General features: G+C 39.7%; 1 protein-coding gene across 18 annotated transcripts in view; it reads right to left on the bottom strand.

Annotated features, from left to right (window-relative positions):
• Positions 1 to 2,919: 2,919 nt before the first annotated feature.
• The window catches only part of LOC127880711 (integrator complex subunit 13-like), a 126,958-nt gene continuing 111,474 nt past the window's right edge, over positions 2,920 to 18,403 (bottom strand). For 4 of the 18 annotated variants that reach the window (XM_052428055.1, XM_052428053.1, XM_052428054.1 and 1 more), the window contains 7 exons: positions 17,765 to 17,852; positions 12,190 to 12,266; positions 11,162 to 11,319; positions 10,730 to 10,930; positions 8,477 to 8,601; positions 3,867 to 3,996; positions 2,920 to 3,413 (listed from right to left, as the gene is read on the bottom strand). In XM_052428055.1, the coding sequence (XP_052284015.1) occupies positions 3,377 to 3,413; positions 3,867 to 3,996; positions 8,477 to 8,601; positions 10,730 to 10,930; positions 11,162 to 11,319; positions 12,190 to 12,266; positions 17,765 to 17,852 (816 nt within the window). In that variant the 3' untranslated portion in view covers positions 2,920 to 3,376. Of the gene's footprint in view, positions 3,414 to 3,866; positions 3,997 to 8,476; positions 8,602 to 10,729; positions 10,931 to 11,161; positions 11,320 to 12,189; positions 12,267 to 12,453; positions 12,482 to 12,595; positions 12,624 to 12,667; positions 12,696 to 13,099; positions 13,128 to 13,758; positions 13,787 to 13,902; positions 13,931 to 14,044; positions 14,073 to 14,116; positions 14,145 to 14,548; positions 14,577 to 14,620; positions 14,649 to 14,836; positions 14,865 to 14,908; positions 14,937 to 14,980; positions 15,009 to 15,052; positions 15,081 to 17,764; positions 17,853 to 18,403 lie in introns of all 18 variants that reach the window. The other 14 variants (XM_052428056.1, XM_052428068.1, XM_052428057.1 and 11 more) reach the window with 14 other exon arrangements.

Below are 18,403 nucleotides of genomic sequence, written 5' to 3'. Positions count from 1 at the left end.
GCATTTCTTTGAATTAACAGTTGATTTTTGTCATTTTTAACCATTATTCAGTCGTGTAAGTAAACATAAATTACATATTAGGTTGGCATATAATATTGCACTGTGGACCTCTTCCAAGTTTGTTTAAATCATGCCCCTTGGGTCCAAACTGACCTGCCCTGACGGTAACTTGCTGCTTTTACCAGCTTTGTTAACCCTTTACCACAGGTATGTATTTTAGAAAGTTTAATTAAATTAAAGACCTTTTGTACTTGATTCAAGTTTTAAAGGCTTCATTTCCAACCCTAAGATACTGTTGAGAAGCAAACAGCATAAAACCTGAACAGACTGCGAGTTACTCGCAGGCTGTTCTGGTTTGATGCTGTTTGCACATAGCCATTTTTACTTTGCTTCTGAGTAGGAAAGGGTTAATATAGTGAAAACTTTCAAAACAAGACTATTGCCAAGCAATATATGTCCCCTACCGGCTCCACCATTGGTTCCATAAAACTTCTGACCAAGTTTGGTGAAGATCAGATGTAAACTACTTGAATTAGAGAGTGGATACCATGCTGAATGTTAAAAAACGCACTAAGTGACCCCGTGACCTAGTTTTAGGCCCGGAATGTTCAAACTTGTCCTAGAGATCATTTAGATAAAACTTGTGACCAAGTTTGGTGAGGATTGGCTGAAAACTACTTGAATTAGAGAGCGGACCACATGGTGAGGTTTAAAACGCACTAAGATACCCCGTGACCTAGTTTTTGACCCGGCATGACACATATTCATACTTGACCTAGACATCATCTAAATACAACTTCTGACCAAGTTTGGTGAAGATTGGATGAAAACTTAGAGAGCGGACAACATTGTGATGTTTAAAATGCACTAAGTGACCCCGTGACCTTGTTTTTGACCCAGCATGACCCATATTCACACTTGCCCTAGACATTATCAAGATACAACTTCTGACAAATTTTGGTGAAGATTGGATAAAAACTACTAGAGAGCGGACAACATGGTGAGGTTTAAAACACACTAAGTGACCCCGTGACCTAGTTTTTGACCTGGCATGGCCCATGTTCGAACTTGACCTACACATCATCTAGTTACAACTTCTGACCAAGTGTGGTGAAGATCTGATTTAAACTACTTGAAATAGAGAGCGGACACCATGCTCAATGTGTAAAACGTACTAAGTGATCCTGTGACCTAGTTTTTGATCTGGCATGGCCCATGTTCGAACTTGGCCTTCAGATCATCTAGATAAAACTTCTGACCAAGTTTGGTGAAGATCGGATGAAAACTACTTGAATAAGAGAGGACACCATGCTGAATGTTAAAAAACGCACTAAGTGACCCGTGACCTAGTTTTTGACCCGGCAAGGCCTATGTTTGAACTTGACCTTAAGATCATCTAGATACAACTTCTGACCAAGTTTGGTGAAGATCGGATGAAAACTACTTGAATTAGAGAGCGGACAACATGCTGAATGTTTAAAACGCACAAAATGACCCCGTGACCTAGTTCTTGACCCGGCAAGGCCCATGTTCGAACTTAGCCTAAACATCATGTAAATACAACTTGTGACCAAGTTTGGTGACAATCGGATGAAAACTATCTGAATTAGAGAGGGGACACTTAATACGGACCGACAGACAGACCGACCGACTTACCGACCGACAAGTTCACTCCTATATACCCCCCTAAACTTCGTTTGTGGGGGTATAATTAAGAGTCTAGTTTAAATTTGTAAGGGGGTAGGCAATTGTCCTCCCCTGACATGGTTCTTAAATCACACACACCCCTGTATATAACGAACACATTAAAAATCTCAGAAACCACAGGGCAGAGGTTTGGTATTAGATTATAACATCATTCAGTGTTCCTCTTCCAAGTTTGTTCTAATCTGACACCTGGGTCAAAATTGTTTACCCTTGGGGTAAGGTGCTTACCTTGTATACAGTGAAATCTTTCAGATTTCTCTACAACTGCCTGTCCTAGAGGTTTTGTATATATTTGCTCCCCGCAAACATTCTTAGCTGTAATAAAGTCATCCCGATAAGAAATTTTGCAGTGAATAAAGTGAAATACAGAGCAAATATTAATACGAAATAAAGGCTAGAAATGCTGATATGGCTAGCAAGTGAGCGGCATTTTAAAAATTAATTAAAGTAATAAAGGGTATAAAACGGCGAAAAATACCTGCATCCGCATGGACGTTGCCATCTTGACTATTAGTGACTACCCCTCTGTTGTATGTGACATGCAATATTGTATGGTGGTCAACTACCAAGTTTGTTCACATAATGGCCTTTTGGTAAAAATGGTCCAACCCTGGGGATTACTTGATACCCTATAATGCACTCTAATGAATACATTCTAACATTCTTTTTCTCAGAAACTTTAAGGCCCATATCTTTGATATTTGTTATGTAATATTTGGTGGACCTCGACCAAATTTGTTTATATCATTCCCTTGGGATCTAATTGGTCCCAACCACCAAAACATGCTCAAGGTGAGCTTTAGTGATCCGCTATAGTTCCGCTTTCGTAGTGCAGTGTTGGTCATGCAGCGTCAACATTTTATTTGTGAGCACTAGAGGCAGCATTTATATCCCAAGCTTCAGGAAACTTGGGTAAGAACATTAGTTGCAATGATATCTTGGCCAAGATCAAAACTTGACAGAATGGAGAGACTTAAGTGCATCCACAAAAAACATTTCTGAGCCCTAGTTATGCTTTTAAACAAGTCATTTTTAGCAGGTTGCCATGGCGTAGTGGTTATGGTGTCCCACTGTGGGAGCATTCTTTAGATCTCGCCCAGAGACAACAAGTACTGTATTTTGTTCCTGGAAACGGACTCAAGAGCCTTTCAATAAGCCTTTGCCTTTCTATGCATTGGAGCTAAAATGAATAAGTTTAAACTAAACAAAAAATTAGCATTGTTTCGCTTGTTACATACAACATATGACATATAACACAATTGTAAGGTAGAATAATACACATATAATTAAATGTAAAATTCAAGCCAAAATTCTTAATAATGTATTATGTACATCATAAACAATATTCATGTAAAAACCACTAGCTGCTTGACACGCATATTTGGACAAGCTGTGTTTTTTCAGTCAGTTTTAAAGTGATAGGATTTTCATGTTGCCATGCTTACAACCCTAACATTATTCCATTAGGTCGCGACCAATTAATATAGTCTGCATCTACATACTTCGAAACACTGGACGTTTGAGACGAATATCTATACTCTTAAGTTTTTCCAGCAAACATCAGAATCATAACCTGCACTCTGTGTAATGATTTAATGTTCTACTGCCTTCGGCACTGTTACAGTAATAATCCATTTAGAATTGTCCCACTCAGATTAAACGGCTGTTTTCAGGGTTTTCCCACAGGTATTTCCTCATTTCCATCACTGAAACCACAAATAACACTTATTGAAGGTGCTATTTACATCAAACTTTAGATTCTTATTTTATTATATACACATTGTTTTAATTCTGTTAAATGACAATATCAGTACCATAACATTCAAAAACATGGCCTGTTAAAATTAACTTTAGGCATATCTTCAAATTAATGTTGACATTTAGCTCTCTTATCAAAGTCACCATATTTTAAATTCTGAAGATTTATTGTTTTATTTTATTGTTCACATATTAATACCTCCAAGGTAATATTAGTACAAATGTGTGATTTTAGAAGCCATGGGTTACTCACTTTTCAAACATGTTTCTGTACAGGTCCGCTATCGCTTTACAAATGTTTGATGTCAGTCACCATGGGTTACTCACTTTTCAAACATGTGCCCGTACAGGTCCGCTATCGCTATACAAATGTGTGATGTTGGTCACCAGAGGTTACTCACTTTTCAAACATGTGCCTGTACAGGTCCGCTATTGTGCCCTTGTTCTCTTGGCGACCTATGAACTCCTCGTGACGCTGTGAATGCACACTCTTGATTCGATTGGTCCATATTGACAACAAACTCTGCTTTCCTGTTTGAATAAATAGAACAAATTAGAACACGTATTACTACCTTAAACCTGTCCCACTTTATAATAGATACATATTTTTACGTATTTGTAATCCCTTAGAAAATGAAATATAACTTAAAACCTTTCTTACTAAATTCGAGTTTTAAAGACTTCATTTCCAACCATTAGATACTGATGAGCAGCAAACAGCCAAAAACCTGAACAGACTGCAAGTTACTTAACATAATATATTATGTAGAGCTAATTCTATAATATAGATGATAAATAGATCACTGAGATGTGCCACATTAGGAGTGATAAGAATCAACCCTTTCCCACTTAGAATTAAAGTCAAAATGGCTAGGTGCAAACAGCATAAAACCAGAACAGCCTACAAGTAACTTGCAGTCTGTTCAGGCATATTTTCTCTCGCTGGTACCCATTTATACTCCTGGGAGTAAAGGAACAAGTGTAGGCTAAATTGTTTGCTCACAAAAATTCCATTGGTCTGATTGGGATTCAAACTTGGATTCCTGACCAACAACCCACCCCTAGACAAGGGCTGTAACGATACATTCGAATATTCGAATTACTCGAATACGGATGTGGACGAATCTTATTTGTTATTCGCCATCTCCCGAACCGAATATTTGACGAATACAAACAACGTGGTTTCGAGTTTGAAAGTTTAATCATCTTATCTTACCTTACAAATGAAGGTTCATAAATAAACCCCAATATTTAAATGTTCTTCTCCTTATTCCGGCGTTTTTCATAATATTTACCCCACCCACTATGTTACACATTGAGATTATCAACAAAAATGGCGGACACCAGTTGAATATTTACGACATTGAATTGAAAAATCTTTCGATGATTGTTTAATGTTTATTTAGGTTAATACGAGTGTTTCGATCCTCAAACATACACACAAAGGATTAGCAGGCAGATGGAATTTCTTTTTTGTTTATCTTTACGACAATGATTGTGCAAGACTTATCAACAAACATGGAGCCTGCAAAGGGAATGCTATTGATATCGTTGACCTAACTGCCAAATACACGTCGTTTGTCTGGCGCTACTTTGGTTTACTAGTCATGTTTTCAAAACTGTGTTCAACATTTAAGCAGTACTAGTCAGTGTTTTGTTATTTCAAAGTGTAATATTTCATATTTTCAGTATGCAATGATCAAATTGACAAATACTCATAGATTCATACTATATTATGTCATGTCAAGTTGTCAGTATTACTTTGGTTCCTTGAAATTCATATTCGCGAATAAATATTCGTATTCATCACCTAGTGTATTCGTTACAGCCCTACCCTAGACTACTGTTACAGCCAAGTCAAATTGTTTTATGAATAATTTTCATTCTGACCTAAATGATGAGAAGACAGTTTCATGTACCACATGCTGTCTTATCTTTGTGTTTACATGTGGCAAGTTAAAATGCATAATTAAAGCCACACACCTTGAAATGAAATACATGTTAATCAATACATATAGATGCAATTTGAAAGTGTGCAAATTTGTCATTTTATCTATAGCCTAGTTAGCAAGTAATTTATCTTTTTTTTTTATTTTAAAACCGAAAGTAGGATTTCTATACGTTTACGTCCATTTCGACAAACACAATTATTTTGAAGTTTTAAAGCGCAAAAAAATACTGCTTTCTATATATATACCTTGTAACCACCAGATATATTCAAACTGGAAAAGATAAAATAAAATCTATAGCCTAGTTAGCAAGTAATTTATTATTTTTCAAACGGTACCACTTTTAAAACTGAAAGTAGAATTTCTAGACGTACATGTCCATTTCAACAAACGCTATTACCGTATTTTACCATGTATAGCGCGCTCCCATGTATAACGCGCATGCGATTTTTTAAAGCCAAAATGGAGAAAAAAAAAGAATTCAAGACCAAAAACCTGAAAATTGGGCCGAAAATGGCCGCCATTCTTATATTGCGCAATCATTTAATCTAAGTTTTTCGGGTGCTTATTATTTTGTTTTAAAGTAGGGAGCGTTTATACGATCAGGAGCATGGGTTGCAGGGCACTATATTTTCAACAATTTTTAAGATTATTCTCTCAAGAACACCGTACATGTCCTTATTGCTGCGCACTGTGCGTGTTTTTTCAAGACCCCTGCGCGTTAAATTCGACCACTATTACCTATTCCTCTTATTTGAACAGTGTAACATTTTTATTACCTGCCGCTCACAAAATCGTATGACATAGTCTTCTGCAGACCCGCAACATCGCAATGTCCAATTTTACGCAAATCTTCCGTGGATCCCATTTTATTTTTTTCATCGACTTAAAATATTTCCCCATTAAGAGATGCTCCCATTAAATCCATTTTGACCCGGTATTTCGCGCCTTCACTGCGTCTAGTTAATTAATTTATGGTGAGACAAACAATACACCCGAACGCTCTATTCCATACAGTTGGCGTTATCGGCGTTATCAGCGTAAAGCAATTAGACAAATATCATTTGTTTGTCTCTATTGAAAGAAAATAAAACGAGTCTATATCTCTATTGTTGGTTTGTAACCTACGTAGTATACTCGCACGGTAGCATATTAATGCAGAGATCAGAAAATCATTGATAAATGTATTCGTCGTTTCAATGCTTAGGGCCGAGTAATTTCGGCAAATCGGAATTCAACTTACGTAAAACACTTGCTCAATAAACAGTTAAACTCCACCTCCGTTCTCTGCAAAAGGTTTGAAGGCGGAGCTTTGCATGTGCTATTATTTAATTGGACGATTGCCATTGAGGAACAAACACAGGATTGGTTCGGCATGTTTATTGCTAGACAAAGGAAGCCAATTTTGTCGGCGAGAAACTTGTCGCTTTATTGCTTCAGACAGGAAGCGGCTTTCCTTTGATGACGTCAAACTGTCAATTCACATAGAGTGTCAATTTTCGGAATTGCTAACATTAAACTTTGGATTAAATTATCAAAATAAAGCAAAAGCGAAGTTGAGAAATATGATGGAAATAATTAGCGTCATTTCAAATAAGACGAGTTTTCATGACAACAAAAACTTTAACAAACAATACCACGACGACGCGGGGATCGATATACTTCGATTTTTTTAAATGAACAATCAATGAAGAAGTGTGAAAACACCAACAAAGACATTTTGTTCATCTTTTAATTTTTGTCAAAACTGTTACTACCCCGTTCATTCCTACCGTTTCCCGCTATTTGTTGTTTCGACAACGGCCCCTTCAGTCTATAACATTATAGGGTGTAGTTTTCTGCAATAAAAAAATGGCGGCAATTGTGAAGATTTACGATCACGAAATGGATTTTTTGCAATTCAGCAACCAGGAAAGCGTTGTGTCAATGTATTACGCGCACTGAATTTTTATTTTGAAATTTGAAGGTAAAAAACTGCGCGCTATGCATGGTAAAATACGGTATTTTTAAGTTTTAAAGTGCAAGAAAGACGAATTTCTACCTTGTAACCTCCAGATATATTCTAATTGGCATAGAAAAAAAAGTGTTCTTATTTATACTTTAATTTACTTTCATTTCAATGTGTGTTTCTTTAATGACAAAGTTTACAGTCAGTACAAACTATATATGTCCAAATTTAATGTTTGACCTTTTAAAATAACCATGACCTTCAAGGTATAAGGTAAATAGGTTTTAACCCTTTCCCGTATAAGAAGCAAAGTGAAAATGGCTTTTGCAACCAGCATAAAACCCGAACAGCCTGTGAGTAACTCGCATTCTGTTCAGGTTTTATGCTGTTTGCTGCTCATCAGTAACTAAGGGTTGGAAATAAAGCCTTTAAAACTTGAATTTAGTAAGAAAGTTATTTAATTAGATGTAACTTTCTAAGGGACTACAAAAGCATCAAAATACGTATCTAAGTGGTAAAGGGTTAAACAAAACACGTCATCTTATGATAGGGAACTATTGTGGTTAGTTATTGTTCAAATATCATGCTGAATGACAAAGTTACACTCTGATAAGCTCATGAATCCTAACTCAAAACAGTGATTTTTTTAGCCCAAAATTACAGCCTCTTACAGGTTCTTTCCCAATTGCAAAAAGTAAAAAAAAGATGTTTCTCAATTTCAAAAAAATAACATTTTTCCCCAAAAATCTGACCAAACTTTCCAAAAAAGTATGCCAAACTTTTTCAAGAAACGTAATTATTGGTTTATTATACAACAGCAATTCTCCCTGTACCTATGATTGTTCAGGGTTTATTATATAAATTTTAGAAAGCAGTTAAGCATGCACTTATCAACAATTGGTATAATGTTATTTGCAAATCATTAATAATGTTCAATTTTTCTCAATTTCATGGTCTTTTGCACTTTTTTTTGCAAATCAAAAAGGCACAGGCTGTATAATATACAGAGAAAAAAAACACTGCAAAAAAGCATGTGACTTCATTATCTAACTTTCTGCAGCAGTGTTTACAAAAACTTTTTAAGAAAGGCATTTTTGTTGCTTTGCCTGTGTACCTGAAGTCTTGACGAGGGGTTCAGTGAATCCAGAGCGGAGACGTTTCACGAGGGGACCTGTGTCCTCTGGGGCTGCCTCCACTTTGTTGAACTCCCTCTTCTCATGATCCGTCATCTTCTGATATCTGAACAAAATAAACCCCCATTTGAGCCTTTTTCTTGGAAAACTGGGCTTAATGCATCTACATAAAGTGTAAGTCCTTACAGGCTAATCAGGGACAACACTATTAGCTTTATGGACAATTTCTGTTTAAAGGGAGTCTCTCCTTATCAAATATGCAGTTTAGGCTGAAAGTGTTTCCTTGATTAGCCTGTGTGGACTGCACAAGCTCATCTGAGACAAGAGTTTCATCACATGCATTAAAGGGACCTTTTCACAGATTTTGGCATATATTGAAGTTTGTCATTAAGTGCTTTATATTGATAAATGTAAATATTGGATCTAAAAAGCTCCAGTAAAAAACGAGAATAAAATTAAAGAAGGAAAAAAAAGTAACCCTCAACTGGGATCGAACCACTGACCCCTGGAGTAAAAGTCTATTGCTTAGACCACTTGGCCATCCGTGCACATACACTGAGTTATGTATTTTATACTTTATATAAGCAATCCTCGTAGTATCACAAAATGTAACAACAACAAAAGAACACTATAAATTATTCAATCGTTTCGCGTTGCAAGGCTTTATAATTTTCAGGTTTTTAAATCGTCAAAAGATGTATATAATGGATATTCTAGACCAGTGTAAAGGTTCAATATTACTATTTCCTCACAAATATCATAACTACAACGAAAATTTGCGAATCTGAAACATTTTTTTTTTAATTTTGTAAATTTACCAAAACATGAAAAGGCCCCTTTAAGCCCAGAATACCCAGTATGAGGATCATTTAATAGTCAAGCAATATGGTATTTTTTAACCCTTTACCACTTAGATACGTATTTTGATGCCATTTTAGTCACTTTAAATTTAATTAAAGACCTTTCTTACTAGATTCAAGTTTTAAAGGCTTCATTTCCAACCCTGAGATACTGATGAGCGGCAAACAGCATAAAACCTGAACAGACTACGAGTTACTCGCAGGCTGTTCTGGTTTTATGCTGGTTGTAAAAGCCATTTTCACTTTGCTTCTGATGGGGAAAGGGTTAATAGAAACACTGGTGTAAAGATAAGTAGTTATGTTTAATCTGTTAACCCATACTGATGTTGAATGTGAATATCATATTGGTAGCAAATCACTATATTTTTTCTACAAGCTAAGAAAAGCGGTTTCTCAAACAGATTTTTTTGTTCCAATTGCATTGAATCTTTTTGGTTATCAACATATCCTAATTAAACAACTCAACTACTAGTAAATCTCTCTATTCAAATCTCTTCAAGAAACAGTTTAGTGTAAAAGATTGATAAATAATACTCTGTGTCACAACCACAGGCTTTCAACCATTAATGTTCTCATATTAAAAAAAAGCTATATTTTGGTACAACTGGGCTTCATGAATGTGCGTACAGTGCTTCCCAAGATAAGCCTGTGCAATCTGCACAGGAAAATCAGGGATGCCACTTTCTGCTTTAATGGAATTTTTGTTGAAAGGAAGTCTCTTGTCAACGAAAATCCAGTCAAGACAGAAAAAGTTGTCTCTGATTACAAACTGCACAGGCTTATCTGGGATGAAACTACAAGTACCTACAAGCATTAGCCAAATTTTCCCTGAAAGTAGATCTAAACACCATTCTCATCACCCTGCCATTTCCCTCAAACTTCTATCCCCCAAACTGCCATTTCCCTCAAACTGCTATCCACAAACTGCCATTTCCCTCAAACCTCTATCCCTTAAACTGCCATATCCCTCAAACTTCTATCCCCCGAATTGCCATTTCCCTCAAACTTTTATCCCCCAAACTGCCATTTCCCTCAAACTTCTATCCCCCAAACTTCCATTTCCATCAAACTTCTATCCCCAAACTGTCATTTCCCTCAAACTTTTATCCCCCAAACTGCCATTTCCATCAAACTTCTATCCCCCAAACTGCCATTTCCCTCAAACTTCTATCCCCCAAACTGCAATTGCTCTCAAACTTCTATCCCCTAAACTGCCATTTCCCTCAAACTTCTATCCCCCAAACTGCCATTTCCCTCAAACTTCTATCCCCCAAACTGCCATATCCCTCAAACTTCTATCCCCCAAACTGCAATATCCCTCAAACTTCTATCGTCCAAACTGCAATTGGCCCCAAACTTCCACACTCCACCTACTTATCAAGGTCCTTCCACGCACTCTCGACCTCGCTGAGATCCTCTTTCCCAGAACCGGTTTTGTCCAGTTTCCTTCTGTCGTCTGATGGCTTCTTGCACTCCAGCAGACACTCGAGCACGCGCTTGTGAGCCTCTGAGGTGTTGGCGTGCGCGCGCACCAGAGTCTCGAGCTCCGACCACATCTGGGAGTACTGCTGCTCCCTGAAATAGAATTGAGTTGCGCTGTGGGAAACTATGAATCATAGTTACAGGGAGAATGGGTTAACTGCCAAACTTGAATCATAGGTATAGAGATAATGAGTTAACTGCCCAACTTGAATCATAGGTACAGGGAGAATGGGTTAACTATCCAACTTTAATCATAGGTACAGGGAGAATGGATTAACTGCCCAACTTGAATTATAAGTACAGGAGGAATGGTGAACACTTCACCTTTTATTTCCCTTGATCCTGGTGCCCGTGAGGTTTACAGGGAGTGGCTCGTTCCTTGTTTCCATGCCAACCACATGGAAGATGGCCTTGCGACATTCCAGTTCATCATCATCTGACAGTCGCTCCTTCACTAGCATGCTGGGTAGAGGGTCTATGTGCTGTAAATATAGAGGAACAACATCCTGAGAAGATTATGTTAGCTTATATATAACCCTTTCCCATTTAAACGCACAGTGACAATGGCTATGTGCAAACAGCATATAACCAGAACAGCCTGCAAGAAACTCGCAGTCTGTTCAGGTTTTATGCTGTTTGCTGCTCATCAGTACCTAAATGTTGGAATTGAAGCCTTTAAAACTTGAATCTAGCAAGAAAGGTCTTTAATTAAATGTAACTTTCTTAGGGACTACAAAAGCGTCAAAATACATATCTAAGTGGTAATGGGTTAAAGCAAATCAACCTTGGATCATTGGCTGTTACTATTTTGGGATTATACTTTGAACACACTTCATGGAGACCAATGTTATGTCACATATCAAATATGAAACCTCAGGACATTTGTGTTATGGAGGAGATTTTTCACGTATTTTTTTACTTTTCCATTTGTTATAAAACAAGGTTGTGGCTAGGAAGAGTATTGGCATTAGACTCTTGGCTGATCAGTTTTAGAAGAATAAATGTATAAGGTTGCAATTTTTAATGAGCTGCGCTCTGTGAAAAGGAGGTTTAATGAATGTGCTTAAAGTGTTGTCCCACATAAGCCTGTGTAGTCTGCACAGGCTAATCAGGGAGGACACTTTTCGCCTAAACTGAATTTTTGATTAGAGACTTTCTTTAAACGAAAATCTCATTGAACCGGAAAGTATTGTCCCTGATTAGGCCAATAAGCATTCTGCACAGGCTAATCTGAGACGACAATTTATGCATATGCATTAAACCCCCTTTTTGCGGAGCACGGCCAAAATATATTTTTTGGCACTGTTGACCTTCAGTTGAATAAAAATCCACCAAATTATTTGCATGCTTACCGATGCCATGTTGAATATGATGGAGTCACTGATCACCATAGGCCAGAACCTGCTGGTTCTTTCTACGTGGTGCAGGGCTGCAACATAAACACATAACATAACAAGAGCACAGCATAGCGGGTGCCAACGCTCAGCTGCGGGTGCAGTTTTGAATAAATGAAAGCTTGTCAGAAGATCACCACAGGTTAAAACCCGCTGGTTCTTTCTACATGGTGCAGGGCTACAACATAAACACATAACATAACATTCACCATAGGCCAAAACCTGCTGGTTCTTTCTACATGGTGCAGGGCTACAACATAAACACAACATAACAATCACCATAGGTCAAAACCTGCTGGTTCTTTCTACATGGTGCCGGGCTGCATTATAAACACATAACATAACATTCACCATAGGTCAAAACCTGCTGGTTCTTTCTACATGGTGCAGGGCTACAACATAAACACATAACATAACAATCACCATAGGCCAAAACCTGCTGGTTCTTTCTACATGGTGCAGGGCTACAACATAAACACATAACATAACAATCACCATAGGCCAAAACCTGCTGGTTCTTTGTACATGGTGCAGGGCTACAACATAAACACATAACATAACAATCACCATAGGTCAAAACCTGCTGGTTCTTTCTACATGTTGCAGGGCTGCAACATAAACACATAACATAACAATCACCATAGGCCCAAACCTGCTGGTTCTTTCTACATGGTGCTGGGCTACAACATAAACACATAACATAACAATCACCATAGGTCAAAACCTGCTGGTTCTTTGTACATGGTGCAGGGCTACAACATAAACACATAACATAACAATCACCATAGGCCAAAACCTGCTGGTTCTTTGTACATGGTGCAGGGCTACAACATAAACACATAACATAACAATCACCATAGGTCAAAACCTGCTGGTTCTTTCTACATGGTGCAGGGCTGCAACATAAACACATAACATAACAATCACCATAGGCCCAAACCTGCTGGTTCTTTCTACATGGTGCTGGGCTACGACATAAACACATAACATAACAATCACCATAGGTCAAAACCTGCTGGTTCTTTGTACATGGTGCAGGGCTACAACATAAACACATAACATAACAATCACCATAGGTCAAAACCTGCTGGTTCTTTGTACATGGTGCAGGGCTACAACATAAACACATAACATAACAATCACCATAGGCCAAAACCTGCTGGTTCTTTGTACATGGTGCAGGGCTGCAACATAAACACATAACATAACAAGAGCACAGCATAGCGGGTGCCAACGCTCAGCTGCGGGTGCAGTTTTGAATAAATGAAAGCTTGTCAGAAGATTTTTTTTTTATATTAGAAGTCACAGTGACCTTAACCTTTGACCTAGTGACCCAAAAATGGGTGTGGAGTGCAAACTCATCAAGGTGCAGCTACATATAAAGTTTCAAAGTTGTAGGTGGAAGCACTTTGATTTTAGAACCAATGTTAAGGTTTTAGCACGATGCAGACAGCGGACGAGCTGGCTATAACAATACCCTGGTTTTCTCTGAAAACAGACGAGCTAGAAATCAACATGGGCCAAAACCTGCTGGTTCTTTCTACATGGTGCAGGGCTACAACATAAACACATAACATAACAATCACCATAGGTTAAAACCCGCTGGTTCTTTCTACATGGTGCAGGGCTACAACATAAACACATAACATAACATTCACCATAGGCCAAAACCTGCTGGTTCTTTCTACATGGTGCAGGGCTACAACATAAACACAACATAACAATCACCATAGGTCAAAACCTGCTGGTTCTTTCTACATGGTGCCGGGCTGCATTATAAACACATAACATAACATTCACCATAGGTCAAAACCTGCTGGTTCTTTCTACATGGTGCAGGGCTACAACATAAACACATAACATAACAATCACCATAGGCCAAAACCTGCTGGTTCTTTCTACATGGTGCAGGGCTACAACATAAACACATAACATAACAATCACCATAGGCCAAAACCTGCTGGTTCTTTGTACATGGTGCAGGGCTACAACATAAACACATAACATAACAATCACCATAGGTCAAAACCTGCGGGTTCTTTCTACATGGTGCAGGGCTGCAACATAAACACATAACATAACAATCACCATAGGCCCAAACCTGCTGGTTCTTTCTACATGGTGCTGGGCTACGACATAAACACATAACATAACAATCACCATAGGTCAAAACCTGCTGATTCTTTGTACATGGTGCAGGGCTACAACATAAACACATAACATAACAATCACCATAGGCCAAAACCTGCTGGTTCTTTGTACATGGTGCAGGGTTACAACATAAACACATAACATAACAATCACCATAGGTCAAAACCTGCTGGTTCTTTCTACATGGTGCAGGGCTACAACATAAACACATAACATAACAATCACCATAGGCCAACACCTGCTGGTTCTTTCTACATGGTGCAGGGCTACAGCATAAACACATAACATAACAATGACCATAGGTCAAAACCTGCTGGTTCTTTCTACATGGTGCTGGGCTACAACATAAACACATAACATAACAATCACCATAGGCCAAAACCTGCTGGTTCTTTCTGCATGGTGCAGGGCTGCAACATAAACACATAACATAACAATCACCATAGGTCAAAACCTGCTGGTTCTTTCTACATGGTGCAGGGCTGCAACATAAACACATAACATAACAATCACCATAGGTCAAAACCTGCTGGTTCTTTCTACATGGTGCAGGGCTACAACATAAACACATAACATAACAATCACCATAGGCCAAAACCTGCTGGTTCTTTCTACATGGTGCAGGGCTGCATTATAAACACATAACATAACAATCACCATAGGTCAAAACCTGCTGGTTCTTTCTACATGGTGCAGGGCTACAACACAAACACATAACATAACAATCACCATAGGCCAAAACCTGCTGGTTTTTTCTACATGGTGCAGGGCTGCAACACAAACACATAACATAACAATCAAAATTATAAATCCAAACAGTATTGTCCTGGTACATATGTTTAACAACAAAATGAGCCTCGTTCTTGGAAAACTGGGCTTAAAACATGTGCGTAAAGTGTCGTCCCAGATTAGCTTGTGTGGTGGAGAGTGTTGTCCCTTATTGGCCTGTGTGGACTGCACAGAATTATCTTGGCGGACACTTTACGTACATGCATTAAGCCCAGTTTTCCCAGAACAGGGCTCATAGTCATTTGCGCTCACAGAAATAACAAGTAAACTGAGCCTACTCTGCTGCCGTTTAAGAATTCCAAAGTTATGCCCAGCAACTATTGAAACTTGTTATCATGAAGTGGATAGATGTTGTGCCTACTTTGTGAATGTGAGGTCCCACTTTGTGCCTAGGAGGTCCCACTTTGTGCCTAGGAGGTCCCACTTTGTGACTAGGAGGGCCCGTTTTGTGACTGGGAGGGCTCACATTGTGAATGTGAGGTCCTGCTTTGTGACTGGGAGGGTCCACATTGTGTATAGGAGGTCTGGCTTTTTGACTAGGAGGGCCCTCTTTGTGACTGGGAGGGCCCACATTGTGACAAGGAGGGCCCACTTTGTGACTTGGAGGGCCCACTTTGTGACTAGGAGGGCCCACATTGTTTCTAGGAGGGCCCACTTTGTGACTGGGAGAGCCCCTTTGTGACTGGGATGTCCGGCTTTGTGACTAGGAGGGCCCACTTTGTGACTGGGAGGGCCCACATTGTGACTGTGAGGTCCCACTCTGTGAATGTGAGGTCCCACATTGTGACTAGGAGGGCCCACTTTGTGACTGGGAGGGCCCCTTTGTTACTGGGATGTCCAGCTTTGTGACTAGGAGGGCCCACTTTGTGACTGGGAGGGCCCACTTTGTGACTAGGAGGGCCCACTTTGTGTCTGGGAGGGCCCACTTTGTGACTGGGAGGGCCCACTTTGTGACTAGGAGGGCCCACTTTGTGACTGGGAGGGCCCACTTTGTGACTAGGAGGGCCCACTTTGTGACTGGGAGGGCCCACTTTGTAACTAGGAGGGCCCACTTTGTGACTGGGAGGGCCCACTTTGTGACTGGGAGGGCCCACTTTGTGACTAGGAGGGCCCACTTTGTGACTAGGAGGGCCCACTTTGTGACTGGGAGGGCCCACTTTGTGACTAGAAGGGCCCACTTTGTGACTGGGAGGGCCCACTTTGTAACTAGGAGGGCCCACTTTGTGACTGGGAGGGCCCACTTTGTGACTGGGAGGGCCCACTTTGTGACTAGGAGGGCCCACTTTGTGACTAGGCGGGCCCACATTGTGACTGTGAGGTCCCACTCTGTGAATGTGAGGTCCCACATTGTGACTAGGAGGGCCCACTTTGTGACTGGGAGGGCCCACATTGTGACTAGGAGGGCCCACTTTGTGACTTGGAGGGCCCACATTGTGACTAGGAGGGTCCAGATTGTGACTAGGAGGGCCAACTTTGTGACTTGGAGGGTCCACTTTGTGACTAGGAGGGTCCACATTGTGACTAGGAGGGCCCACTGTGACTTGGAGGGTCCACATTGTGACTAGGAGGGCCCACTTTGTGACTTAGAGGGCCCACATTGTGACTAGGAGGGCCCACATTGTGACTAGGAGGGCCCACTTTGTGACTGGGAGGGCCCCTTTGTGACTGGGGCGTCCGGCTTTGTGACTAGGAGGGCCCACTTTGTGACTGGAAGGGCCCACATTGTGTCTGTGAGGTCCCACTCTGTGAATGTGAGGTCCCACTTTGTGACTAGGAGGGCCCACTTTGTGACTAGGAGGGCCCCTTTGTGACTGGGATGTCCGGCTTTGTGACTAGGAGGGCCCACTTTGTGACTGGAAGGGCCCACATTGTGTCTGTGAGGTCCCACTCTGTGAATGTGAGGTCCCACTTTGTGACTGGGAGGTCCCACATTGTGACTGGGAGGGTCCACTTTGTGACTGGGAGGGCCCACATTGTGACCAGGAGGGCCCACTTTGTGGCTTGGAAGTCCTACTTTGTGACTGGTAGGTCCCACTATGTGATTTAGAGGTCCCATTTTGTGACTGGGAGGTCTCACTTTGTGACTGAGAGATCCCACTTTGTGACATGGAGGTCCTACTTTGTGACTGAGAGGTCCCACTTTGGGACATGGAGGTCCAACTTTGTGACTGGAAGGTCCAATTTTGTGACTGGGAGGTCCCACTTTGTGACTGGGAGTTCCCACTTTGTGACTTACAGATCCCTATTTGTGACTGGATGGTTTCACTTTGTGACTGGGAGGTCCCACTTGGTGACTTGGAGGCTCCACTTTGTGACTTGGAGGTCCCACTTTGTTATTTGGAGGTTCCCCTATGTGACTGACAGGTCCTGCTTTGTGACTTGGATGTAAAACTGTGTTACTGGGAGGTCCCACTTTGTGACTGGGTGGTCCATTTCTCTTCCAAAGGAGTATTCTCTACATTCAAAACCTTTCCAAAGGAACAAAAGGACTGGTTCATCCCAGGAAAATGACCTAATTGTATTAGATTCTAGGTTTCATTGTAATAGTATTATCAAATGAAAAGAAATAGGTTAAAACTAAACAATACTTCACCTCTCTGTATCGGGAGCTGCGTTGAGATTTTGGCCACAGCTGGGGACACTGGGGCCAGTCTGTTCTCCTTCATGAACTCTCGGAAATCCTGCAAAAAAGAGCTTGTTTAAACATATTTATTTCAAACAATAAACAGCAGCATACATAGAATGTTATACATTTACAATATGTACATGTTTTTACATCTTTTTCACATCTTTTTACACATTTTGTTACATTCTGCATGCAAAAATTGTGAAAATGAACTAACAAGCAACAATCATACAAGATCTTTTATTACATTAAACTTAGCCTCAACATAAAAAACAACAACCAGAAAGTTGGATACTAATATTTCAGTATTGATTTGTATTAATTTAACATATAAGACAAACAAAGTCAAAAGTTTCAGAGCCTGGGCCAGGTTGAACAAAGTTTGTCAGTAAAAACCTAACCACATAAGGTAAATATGGTAAAATCACAAAACTCATAAGTCTGTGGGCTGTCTGTTTGACAACAAAAAGTACTAAAATTCATATTGAATTGTTTATTCACTTGTAAATTATCACCAGCTGTTGTTTGTTTTTTAGTATTTCGAGAATAAATCTCTAAAAGAAAAAATCACATTTGCAAAATTACTTAAAATATTATTGTTTATGA

This window comes from Dreissena polymorpha, chromosome 5 (genome assembly GCF_020536995.1).
Source record: "Dreissena polymorpha isolate Duluth1 chromosome 5, UMN_Dpol_1.0, whole genome shotgun sequence".
Lineage (NCBI taxonomy): Eukaryota > Metazoa > Mollusca > Bivalvia > Myida > Dreissenidae > Dreissena > Dreissena polymorpha.
The sequence above is the reverse complement of the archived record's forward strand: the minus strand, read 5'-3'. Positions and strand labels throughout refer to the sequence as shown.